General features: G+C 39.7%; 1 protein-coding gene across 1 annotated transcript in view; it reads right to left on the bottom strand.

The window, feature by feature from the left end:
* PRKAA1 (protein kinase AMP-activated catalytic subunit alpha 1) overlaps positions 1 to 13,093 on the bottom strand; it is a 40,123-nt gene that overhangs the window by 14,872 nt on the left and 12,158 nt on the right. The window contains exons 2-3 of the mRNA XM_070743406.1: positions 2,321 to 2,462; positions 1,141 to 1,234 (exon numbers count right to left, since the gene is read on the bottom strand). Coding sequence (XP_070599507.1) covers positions 1,141 to 1,234; positions 2,321 to 2,462 — 236 coding nt within the window. The remainder of the gene's footprint in view (positions 1 to 1,140; positions 1,235 to 2,320; positions 2,463 to 13,093) is intronic.

Below are 13,093 nucleotides of genomic sequence, written 5' to 3'. Positions count from 1 at the left end.
TTTTCATAAGCTGAATGATGTTCTTTCGTGTTCGAAGAAGACCTTGACATCTAATGGGGTGTGGGCTGTATGCGCTGTGTTCACAGGTGGCTGGATAAGGCCTATAAAGGCATGAAATGTTCTGCCACATGTTGGGCAGACATGCGTGGGCACCATTGTTGCAGTATTTGCAGTTCTGGCTTTGCGGAGTGATCGCTTATCTTCTGCTATGAATGTTCTTCTGCCTTTAGATGTCTGGCAGCCTTGGTGGATCAGCATGTGTCATGTTGGTCGATCTTGTGCCAGTTTCCCAGGAGGTGGTGTCGATATCAAGGGACTTGAAGGAGGCTTTCAACGTGTCTTTGTATCACTTCTTTTGTCCCCCATGTGATCTCTTTCCTTCAGACAACTCACCATAGCGGAACTGTTTAGGGATGCGATGGTCTGGCATCCTAGCAACATGGCCTGCCCAGCTTGTCTGGGCTTTCATCAGCAGGGGGGGGATTGATGGCAGGCCTGCTCTGGAGAGAACCTCAGTGTCAGGCAACTTATCCTGCCACCGGGTCCTCAGAAATGGTTCAATTGCCTAGTATTTCTCCTGTATATAGTCCAAGTCTCACTGGCATACAACAGGGAAGTTAGCACTACTGCTCGCTAAACTTTGAGCTTTGTAGCAATAAAAACATAATAAATAAAAACAGTCAAGATGACAGCCACAGCTATAAAACCAAAAATGCAAATCTGGCGGGGCTGTGTCATGCGTGTCAGTAGGAGCTGGTTTCAGAGGGATAATTTTAAGAAATGACTGTCTATAGAAATATTTTAAAGTTTCAGTTTAGTTTTTGTGGGAGTCCAGATTCAAAATAATAGAAAATAGTACTTGCTAATTTATGGCAAGTTCTGAAGAATGTGGCAGCTTATTGCCTAAGTGTTCCGCAAGCAAGGAAGCATTTACTTGGTCACTCCTACAAAGTGTGCAATTGAGATTTTGTTCATATTATATAGAGAAAAGACCAACACTCACAAGAACAGGTGATGCATCATGAGCACAATTTTGTACAAAGTCTCTGGGGGCTTAATTGAACTAACTGTGTGTAAAAGAAGAATGCAAGTGTTCAAAATGAAAAGCTGACACTTTTGGAGAAATTAGACATGCCTTACCTTTCCATTTTTACAGATATAATCAAACAGTTCTCCTCCTGAAACGTATTCCATCACCATAAAAATGTCAGACGGTGTGCTGATAACCTGGTATCTGAGAGAAGCATTTAATTAATTTGCTAATATATATATTCAGTATATGAAATTAAAGAGGTCTTCAAAAACTACACATAGATGAGTAGCCCTACCACATAAAGGTTTAAAACAGGATTATTCCCTCATGATCAACATTCCCTCACCACCAAAAGTATTCAAAAAAAGAAAAAGTTTAATTTCATGGCTCCTATTAATTAACGCTATGGTAACATTTTTACAGCAATTGCTATAGCAGCCTAAACATTACCAGGATTTAAAGCAATTCAGTAAGGAAAAGACTCCCCATTAGACTCAAACATTCCTCTTCCTATTGTTAAATTTTAACATAAAGCTGGTAACAATAAGACAATTCATGAATGCTACTTGATCTGGAATTGATCAGTTGACCATATATAAAAACCCAAATTCATAAGAAAGGGAGAATCTATAGAAGCCTATTTTTTCAAAGTTCGCTGCATAAAAATCAATTTCAGAAGCACACACAGATAACTGCTATTCCAAGGACCAAACCCCATAATAGGTGAGAAAAACAAGATGACTAGGGGAAGTTTCTGCAATAAGCCAACCGCTGCATTGCTAAAGACCTTTGTTCTCTAACCACAAAGGATAACCTTTCCTTTACTCAGATAACAATCACTGCATTTTCTCATCAGGCAAAAACACAGAGCAACACTGGCTTGAGGCTCCCAAGGCAATTATTACATACCATTAAGTCTCTAGTGAAAGCAGGGCCAGTTTGTCAACCCAATTTTTGGCAAAAGGAACCTTATCTCTTATTAGGTAAAAGTATTTCAAGCCTTCCTTGTTACCATCAAATACATCACTTCTCGGGCACTGAGGAAGCACTATTCATTTTCATTACTGGGCGGGCTGCCAATAATCCTTTATTGGACATTGAAGTCATCAGTTTCTCAACTCTATCCAAATTATAAATGGTGGTCTACTATTAGTGGTTTATACCACAGTAAGCAAATAGGACTGTACCTGAAAAACAGGCTACATTTCTTTTATCTATTGAACAAGAACACCCAGTCTCTCGAGAAACACCCCAAATAAGAGAGCTTATATTCTGAAAGAAACTTACAGTTTAATTATGTGTGGATGCCGAAAAAGTTTCAAGTTCTGAATCTCTCTACGGATTTTCCCCACAACGTCAAGACTCCGAATTTTCTGTCTATTCAAGATCTTCACTGCAACTTTGTGCCCCGTCAGTTCATGTTTGCCAACTGCAAGAAACATAAACAAATATTAACAAAAAGCACACTGCATAAAGTCACTGTTTGCTGAACCAGGGGTCAATGAATAAGGGGGGGGGGAAATCGGCTGATTTCATACAATTTACACAAAAGCAGAAACTATCATTTATAGACCTCTGTGGTTAGATTGAGACAATAAGCTCAAAGAAACTACATTGTGATTTTGTAACGATGTTTTGACTATTTTGTCAAGAAAACAACATGTGCACACTCCTCTAGTCACCAGAAGTCAAGAGAATTCGTTTTTATCCAGAGAATGTTATTTGGCAGAGTAAAGGAGGAAGTGAAGGATTCTGAGAGAATATTGTGTGCAGAATATACCATTTTAAGGATAGAATACTTCACATCCACAAACGAAATTCTGTTCTGGAAATCTACAGGACCATTCTTTTAGGGACCAGACCAGCATAGTTTTGGGGAGAAGGGAAGTGGGGTGAAAAACTCTGCCCTCAGAACTGTGTATGTTGCACATCTCGTAAGCAGTCTTTTAAAATGGCTGCCAGGAGAGAGACATTAGTTCTTGCTAGGCCGAATGTGTAAATGAGTTTAAAAAGATGACCTTGATAGAGATACAACATGTCCATTACTAAAGCGACAAGGGGAAAAAATACTTAATGGCTCAAGAAGAAAGTACGTGCATACTTTCGGGTAACGCTTCTCTAATTCCCCAGGCTTTTATATTTTATGTTTGGTATGTATGTGTTGTATGGTTTTAATTGTTGGGGTTTTATATATCTTTTTCTTTTAATATTAGATTTGTTCTACTGTTATATTGCCTTTTATTATTGTTGTGAGCCGCCCTGAGTCTTCGGAGAGAGGCGGCATACAAATATAATAAATTATTATTATTATTATTATTATTATTATTATTATTATTATTAATTCACATTTTATAGGGATTTTGGGTGGAGGGGGGTAGAGACACACAAGGAAAAGAATGGATCAGAGTTAAGCTTGCAAGAATGGTGTCCAAGTAACCCCACCAAAGGACTCAAATTACTTTTATTAACGTTGTCTAAAATATCAGAAGCTTGCAAGCCTGATATGTTTTATCCCTAGCCTCGTAGTGTACTTCCCCAATTCTCAAACTCGGTTTTTGCCTCAAGATAGTGATGTGTTAATTGATGGTGAACCTTTTTTCCCTCAGGTGCCAAAAGCATATTTGAATGCACTACCACGCACGTGTAAGTGGCCACACCCATAATTTAATTTCTGGGAAAGGCGAAAGCAGCCTTCTCCACCCCCTCCCCCCCCCCGCAGAGGCCCTCTGAAGGCCGAAAATGGCCCATTTCCCAACTTCCAGTGGGCCTGGTAGGCCCATTTTTCGCCTTTCCCAGGCTCCAGAAGTTTCTCCTGCCACCACCACTCCGAGGCCAAAAACGCCCACCGAGAGCCTCCGTGTGAGCTGAAAATCAGCTGGCTGGCATGCACATGTGCACTGGAGCTGAGCTAGGCCAACGGCTCGTGTGCCGGCAGATATGGCTCTGCGTGCCATCTGTGGCACGCATTCCATAGGTTCACCATCACTGTGTTAAGAGATTTGTCATCTGTCCCTTATCAGGAACAGATTGCTCCTAGTAGCCTAAAGCAGTGATGGCGAACCTATGGCACAGGTACCACAGGTAGCAGGCGGAGCCATATCTGCTGGCATGCAAGCCGTTGCCCTAGCTCAGCAACGAGTGTGCCGGCCAGCTGATTTTTCGCAAGCACGGAGGCCCTGGGAAGGTATTTTTGGCTTCCAGAGAGCTCTGGGTGGATGGGGAGGGCATTTTAACCCTCCCCCAGCTCCAAGGAAGCCTTTGAAGCCTGGGGAGGGCAAAACACAAACATATTGGGCCTACCAGAAGTTGGGAAACAGGCCATTTCTGACATCCAGAGGCCTCCTTAGGACGGGGGAAGCTGTTTTCACCCTCCCCAGGCATTGAATTATGGGTGTGGGCACTCACATGCACAATAGCACATGTGCAAACTCTTTCGGCCCCCAAAGAAAAAAAGGTTCGCCATCACTGGCCTAAAGAGTTCTCTGTGGAAATTTTGGGCCTGTTTTTTTAGGGAAAGTTCTTCAGAAGTGTGGTTTGCAGCTCATGGAAGAAAATAAATTGTCTTCCAAGTCAGGTTTCAGGCTGGGGTTAGAGCACTGAGAAAACTTTGCTTGTGCCTGTACATCAGGGGTCTCCAACCTTGGCCATTTTTAAGACTTATGGACTTCAATTCCCAGAATTCCTCAGCCAGCAAAGCTTCTGGGAATTGAAGTCCACAAATCTTAAAAGTGGCCAAAGTTGGAGACCCCTGCTATAGATAACCTATGGCAGATTTGGAATGTGGGTGGTGTACTAGCTTGATCAAAGTATCCATCTGAACTAAAAAGTAGATTTTCATGGTTCATGGTATCCATCTGGAGGAGGGGAGGGGGGAAATAAGGGCCACATTTTTACAATGTTTCTCTTTCTGGGTGATTATGAGGTGGGGTGGGACTTTCCCATGGCCTTTATTTTGCAGGAGCCTCTGGGTTCCCACAAGTATCCAAATAGCAATTTAACACCTAAGTGAAACTGCTAGAGAGGTAATTAATTACAAAGGGCTAAGTATTTTCACTATGCTGATAACTCAAATACCTGTCTCTGTTCTGAACTATCCAAGTGATGGGCCATTTGTGGTTGTGAGGGTCTGAATGGGAATAACAGTCCTAACAGGACTAATAAGACTGTGATTTAGGGTTCTCCAGATCTAGAACTCTTTCACTAAACATAGATGGGGTAACACTCATGCAGACTAGAGTTGGTGCATAATTTGGCTATCTTTCTGGACTCACAGCCCCTGCTTGAGAAATAAGACGGGAGCCACAAAGGCCTTTGCACAAATCCATTTTTTGTGATGAATCCTGGATTACCAGGCTCTACTTGTGATAAATCATGCCTTGGTCGTTTCTCCATTGGATTCCTGTGTCCTGCTCTGCACACGACAGTCTTTAAAAAGCACTGGAAGATGTAGATGCTTAAGAAGACGTAGATGCTCGAGAATTGATAGATTGTACACTTGCGTATTTATGTGTAATGCCACTCATACATAGCTTCATTGGCTTGGACCAGCAGATTTCTGTGTTCAATTTAGGATGCTGTTATTTAAATTTAAGTTTAATTGGATTTGTATGCCGCCCCTCTCCGAGGACTCTGAGTGGCTCACAGCAAATATAAAAGGCATAGCAATACAGTTTATCCAATTAATATACTAAAAAGATATTTTAAAATTCTAACTTAAAACCTTCATTAACATTCATTCAATAAATAACACTAAAACATTCGATGGTCGGGGGGGAAGATCTAACGACGCCAGGCCTGGCGGCAAAAATGAGTTTTTAAACTCTTTCGGAAGGCAAGGAGGGGGGGGGGCAATGCGAATCTCCGAGGGAGCTGATTCCAGAGGGCCGGGGCCCCCACAGAGAAGGCTCTTCCCCTAGGCCCCGCCAGCCGACATTGTTTGGTCAACGGGACCCTAAGTTGTGTCACCTTTAAAGCTGGTGGCACATACCCTGGTTACTTGTGGGGTTACAGGTGGATATGTTCCAAGCAGTAATGGGCCCCACCCGGTATGAATGGGATTGGTGATCCATTAGGACTTTTTAGTGGGCTCCGGAGTTCGGAGCAGGCGGGGTGCATGCCTGGCATATGTATGTGCGCCCCTGCGTGAGATTTTGCTTCTGTGCATGCGCCCGAAGCCAAATCTCTTGCTTCTGTGCATGCTGACCTCAGGAACCCGGTACTGGTAGGAAAAGGTAAGTGGAGCCATTCACTGGTTCCAAATCCCTTCTATGAAACAGTATTATCAATAGGATCCAAGAAATATGTCTTCTCTATTGATGCACCTTCCTTATGGAACACTCCCACCCATGGTACTCTTGAGACTCTGACAGGGTAGATTTGATTTAAATCAAGTCAGTTTAAATCACGATTTAAATCAGGGCTCTCCAACGTTGGCAACTTTAAGACTTGTGGACTTCAACTCCCAGAATTCCTCAGCCAGCAAAGCTGACGTTGAAGTCCACAAGTCTTAAAGTTGTCAAGGTTGGAGAGCCCTGATTTAAATCACCAGTAAAAAGGCTTGGTTTAAATCAACTATATTTAAACCATACTTTCAAATGAGCAACTGTCATCCCTGTCCCACAGCAGCTCCTCCTCTGACCCTCCTTGACTCACGACAGTCCCAAAACATAACTAAGATCCATTTAATGCTGAAATTATTAATAGAATAGATTTTTACTCCAAAAGCATTTCATTAAAATGATAGTTAGATAGATTTTTACTCCAAAAGCATTTCATTAAAATAAATTTAATAACATATGGAAAAAAATCTGATTTAAATAACAAAATTTGATTTTTTAAAACTTTTTTTTAATCATTGAATTTTATCCACTCTGGGTTCTGATGATCCCAATTCTGTTGGCCTGTTTTATGTTCTGTGACTGTTTTGCAAGTAATGTAATTGTTTTAGAAAAAAGTACCTTCTGGCAATGTTAATCCACTGAAATAATTTACTAGGAGAAAGAGCAGCATTTGATTCCTTAATTGAGAGTTCTGTCCTCAAAATCCAAAGTAATCAGATTATCATCATTTTCTCCATCATTTGTATTCGGAAGCAGAATAGGGGGGAAAGTATAACAGATAAACCTTCCTTTAATCATTATTCACCTCACTGTGTCCAACCAACCATCTTAGGAGTTCTGAGAGGGGGGTTGGGGAGGAAGCATCTCACTTATCAAATTAGTTTAAGGACTCTATTTTCGTTTAGGGAAAAGATGAGTTAATTTTTTCTATTTCTCCCTGCGCTTATCGTTTATAGTCTGTTCCACAGGTGTCAAACCTGATCGCGTCATGTGACATATCGAGAAAAAAGTGACAGGAACATTTTTCACATTGACAGCCATTGCAGCATTCCTGTTAGAATATAGAGCCCTTGTTAACAAGTCACTCAATGAATAGTCATAGCAACTAAGTCAACCAATGAGAGTTAAACACACCTGAGTCTGTGCAGAGAATCAAAACTGAGAAGCTTAAGGCTGGGTGTGGCTCAGTCTGCACTCCCTTCTCTGCACTCTCTGCTCTCTTGTCCACTCTGAACTCTGTTGAAACAAAACTAACTGTTCTCTGCTGTTTGTAACTGCCTGAAGAAATAATATACTAACGGTTTTGCAAATTCATCTGTTATTGTGTTTATAAAGAAGTTACTGAATCCAGCTGACTCAGTCATCAATGTGTGCTTCTGGTTTTGATTTTGCAACAAACTTTAATAATTCCCATGGCCACATGATCAGAATTTGTATGTGTGGCGATTGGCATGTCTTTATGATGGTTGGGGTATCCTAGGGTCATCTGATCATCTTCTGACAAAGCAAAATCAATGGAGAAGCCAAATTCACTTTATAGCCATGTTATTAATTTAACAACTGCAGAGATTTAGTTAACAAATGTGCCAAGAAATGTTTGTACAATGGGGCAAAACCCACTTAACAATTGTCTTGCTTAGCAAAGAGAAATGTTGGTCTCAATTGGGATCATAAGTCAAAGACTACTTGTGTATATTTATAGTATCTAGGCATGCAATAGATATTCCATATTTGATTTGTGTATGCTTTGTTAACAATGAATCTTAATGAATCTACCTACCAGCAGGAAGCAATATAGAAGGAAAGAATCTCATATGCCCACATGACTTGCAATAATCAGATCTCATACAGATACTCGGAATTACAATTTTTATGAACAGTATGACGTAACACGGAAAGATGAATCAAAAGTTCACTGAATACATCTTGGAACTACTCAGTTCTCCAGAACAATAAAATGCAGCTCCTTGACTTTTAAAAACAAAAAATAATCCAGCCTGCTACAAGTACTGTACATAATGCACAAATAGATGTCACTGCCCTTGAGCACTTTGCCTCAGGAAGTCCTAAAGAATAAAAATGGGGTTGTCTATAAAAATGGGAGATCTGCCAAAACAATGAAAAACTTGCCGAAACAAAGAAAATAGCAAGCCTGCAAGTTTAGTCTAAGGCTATATATTTCAACTTGGAGACAGACAGATATACCTGTTAGGACAAGGATACCTCAAAGAGAAATGAAGCCTCCTTGATGTAATCCTGCAAGGAACCAAACAAAAGCTCAGTTTTTACAGTCTTACCTTATTCTTATTATTGACCAGACCAAATTGTATGTACAGTGGTACCTCTACTTACGAACATAATTCATTCCATGACCAGGTTCTTAAGCAGAAAAGTTTGTAAGAAAAAGCAATTTTTCCCATAGGAATCAATAGAAACATAGAAGTCTGACGGCAGAAAAAGACCTCATGGTCCATCTAGTCTGCCCTTATACTATTTTCTGTATTTTATCTTAGGATGGATATATGTTTATCCCAGGCATGTTTAAATTCAGTTACTGTGGATTTATCTACCACGTCTGCTGGAAGTTTGTTCCAAGGATCTACTACTCTTTCAGTAAAATAATATTTTCTCATGTTTCTCACATTTTCTCAATGTAAAAGCAAATAATGTGTGTGATTAGGAAGATCACAGAGAAGGTGGAGGCCCTGCTTCCTCCCAGGAGATTTCTAGAGAGGTCCCATGGAGGCTTCTCCCCACTTTTTCTGGCCCTGTTTCCTCCCAGGAGATTCCTAGAGAGGCCCCACGGAGACTTCTCACAGCCTTTTCCAGTTACAGTCTTGGAGGCTCAGGTTTGTAAGTGAAAAATGGTTCTTGAGAAGAGGCAAAAAAATCTTGAACACTCAGTTCTTATCTAGAAAAGTTTGTAAGTAGAGACTCTCTTAGGTAGAGGTACCACTGTACTTACATTTTTATATCTGACATCAGAGATATGAATGACATTAGATAAAGGTTGCACCTAAAGACTACTTTATGTTCTCCTTAAAAGGAAGGTTCTTTTCCCAAATAATTCCCCATTAAAAGGGAAAGGTCACCCTAAAATTCTAAAAAAATACAATAAGATCTTCTGCCTTGATTAAAACAAATATAATATTATTTTCAGCCTCCAAGGCTTGCAGGGCATGTGATCAGGACATGACCATATCAACAGACAAGACAGAGCTGAAATTTCCATCTGTTTTTCTTCCTCTCTTATAGCAACAGATACATCAGATTTAATATGCCTATTTTCTTTGTGGGTGGTGCTTTTTTTTTTAATTTTTAATTTTGAGAAAAATAACAGATTGCCCAATTTCCACATTTTTCAACCAAACTTTCAAACAGCATGATCAAGTAGGCCTGCAAAGACAGAGTTCAGAACTGTGTGTTCTTCAACCAACAGTGCAAACTATTTTCATTTTAAAATAAAACCACAGGACTGTATACAGCAAGTAGCATAATGGGGCATGATACACATCAAAAATGAATAGATAGGCCTTGGTGACATTAGTGGTAATGAATTTGAAGTGAGTATTTTTCTTTCCTAATAAAGAAAGAAAGAAAAATTGAATATTACCTTTCTCTACTCAGGTTGCTTTTGGTCATTTGCAATGAAATCCTCCTCTTTTTGCCACTGGCAATTTCTTCACCGTTTTTCAAAGACAAGTGTCATTAAGCTTTATTGCACCATTTTTCAAAGATTGAAAAAAAAACCCCAATCAAGTCTATCAGCAGACTTTAATAAAAACAATATTGTTTTTTTAAAAACCCTTTGGCTGGTAATCGGGCATTTCCAAAAGGAGTGACTCAAAATGCATTGATATTTTGTTCATTTTCTGCAGCTCAGCGTCTGAATCAAGAAGCTCAAAGCAGAGTTCAAGTATTCCTACAATAGTTGCATGTGGAAAGTCAGAATAGAGGCATAAGTTCTTCTCTCATCAAGATTTTCAGCACGAAACAAGGCAAGAAAGAAATTCTTATTCACTCTAACCTTTGTACATGTAGTATTTTGGAAAGTGTAAACCAATGGTGGGTTTCCAAAAACAAAACAAAACAAAAACCTGCCGATTTTGTGGCCATGGTGGGCGTGGCATGGTGGGCGTGGCAGGGGAAGGATAATGTAAAATCCCCATTTCCTCCCAATCAGCTGGGACTCGGGAGGCGGAGAACACATGGGGGCGGGGCCAGCCAGAGGTGGTATTCAGCAGTTCTACAAACTACTTCACATTTCCGCTACCGATTCTCCAGAAGTGGTCAGAACCTGTTGAAAACCATCTCTTGTGTAAACCTACAATGGACAAAGGGATGATAGAAATGTATTCTACAATGAATTGGGCAGAGCCTGAATTGCTTATTTTTGCCAATTGTGTGGGGAACAGGGGACGGATAAGGTCTTTGCATTTTAAAAACTCTTTATTGCTATAGTAATCAGGCATTATATCTGCAGTAAGATGGCAAAAAAACATGTCTTCGATATTCAACCACCATATTACCATACAAAATTCTGAGAATGTTTTAAGGGTTGCAAAACAGTGACTTTCAGAATCAGAATAAAGGTTTCCTCCATTAGCAACCATCCATTCATTGACCATTTGAAGTTACCACTGTATGGAAAAAAAGACTTTTAACTGGTATTCACATAACTGGTTAACTGGTTATCGACTGGTATTCACATAACTGGTTAACTGGTTATCAAAATTCAGATGCTTGGAAACCAGCATGTTATTTAATGCACATACAAACATGTATATAATGGTTGCAGCGTGCTACATCATTTGATCACCATTTTCAACTTTCCCTGTTAACTTCCAACCAACAAAATCAATGGGAAAAGCAGGATTCAGGCAGAGAAGAGCAACAAAGATGATTAGGAGACTGGAGGCTAAAACATATGAAGAATGGTTGCAAGAACTGGGCATGGCTAGTTTAATGAAAAGAAGGACCAGGGGAGACATGATAGCAGTGTTCCAGTATCTCAGGGATTGCCACAAAGAAGAGGGAGTCAGGATATTCTCCAAAGTACCTGAAGGTAGAATAAGAAGCAATGGGTGGAAATTAAACAAGGAGAGAAGCAACTTAGAACTAAGGAGAAATTTCTTGACAGTTAGACCAATTAATCAGTGAATGCTCCAACACTGGAAGTGTTTAAGAAGATTTCCAAGGTCCCTTCCATCTCATTTTATTCTTGAAGGATCATCTTGCCCCAATGAATGAGATTAGAAAATGCTACTTCTCTATAGTTAATGTATCATTCTATTTCACTAATAGTGTTCATCAATATTTTCTACACTGAGCAGTGTTTCCCAACCTTGGCCACTTGAAGATATCTGGACTTCAACTCCCAGAATTCCCAAGTCAGCATTCACTGGCTGGGGAATTCTGGGAGTTGAAGTCCAAATATCTTCAAGTGGCCAAGGTTGGGAAACACTGTTCTAGAGCCCGAGTGGAATATGTACACTTTAAATAATAATAAATAATCCAAATACATTCTTAAATTTGGGTAGTTTGCCTTGATCTCAAAGTTCATCCAATGGCTATTAGGAATACAGTAATATTTTTTTTAAAGGAGCTATTTTTCTATTCATCAAAATATTCCTCTCTGAAGGTTATATCTCTTATCACAGCTGACCAATTGTTTATAAGCATGAATCAGTCTCTGTTTACAAATAGGCAAACATTACAAGTACAAAGTGGATTTGAACATGCTAACCCTCCATTAAGATGAGCAGAACCCAAACAGATTTTAGATTTTATAGACAGAATGACCACTGCCTGTCTTCGGCACATATTAATTTTAAATAAGGAAGGAATGTTATAATATTGCACTAGGTTCCCATAATCCTTAACTTGTCAAGCCCCATAAAACACAACAACAACAAAGATATGTTTAGACTGGCATGTGTCCTGCATTACAAAGGAACAAAAGTTTAAAAGCTTTGCAGAAGAGACAAAAGAGAAAACAGCAACGTTAGAGCACAAATATTGTTTTTCCAACAAAGTCTAGGTGGAATCCAAGTTAAGATACACAAAACACGAATTCCAGTCAAGAGTCTTGCTAAAAATAGATGTTGCACTTTTATGAACAGAAAATATAAAGTCCAACCTATTTTAAAAAATGACACCAAAGGAGTTCTGGCAATCCATGCATCAATCAGATTAGTTAATTAGATGTTTTATGAAGAATCTGTGAACTTCTACATTTTGCTGAATTTTTGACATCTTAGCCATGTTGGTTAGAATTCCTGTAAGCTGCTGTCCAGCCAAATTTTAGAGACCATCAAACTATGTTCCTTTAATTAAGATTATCATTGTCTTTCTAAAGGTTTTTAGTTCACTTAATGTAATTCCATAAGCAGAAATCTGCAGATTGGGCCATATTTACATGTAAGAGCTCCCTGTAGGTAGAACAGAGGTTGCTTAGCAAAGTTGCAGGCCCCTGTGCTGCCTTTTTGACTTCCAATTTGATCCATCTCTCCAGGATCATCATGGCAGAGGTGCCAATGAAACTGAAATCTTGACACAAGTGCATTGGAAGAGACATGTATTTTGGAGTTCTGCAGCCACTAGCAAACAGAGTACAGTAGCCAAGTGCAGTAGCAGAGTACAGTAGCCAATATGTTAAGGGGTTAAATAAGGTCCAGGAGGGAAGTGTTTTTAATAGGAAAGTGAACACAAGAACAAGGGG

This window comes from Erythrolamprus reginae, chromosome 2, assembly GCF_031021105.1.
Source record: "Erythrolamprus reginae isolate rEryReg1 chromosome 2, rEryReg1.hap1, whole genome shotgun sequence".
In the NCBI taxonomy this organism is placed as follows: Eukaryota; Metazoa; Chordata; class Lepidosauria; order Squamata; family Dipsadidae; genus Erythrolamprus; species Erythrolamprus reginae.
Note: the sequence above shows the minus strand (reverse complement) of the source record. Positions and strands in the feature narration are given on the sequence as shown.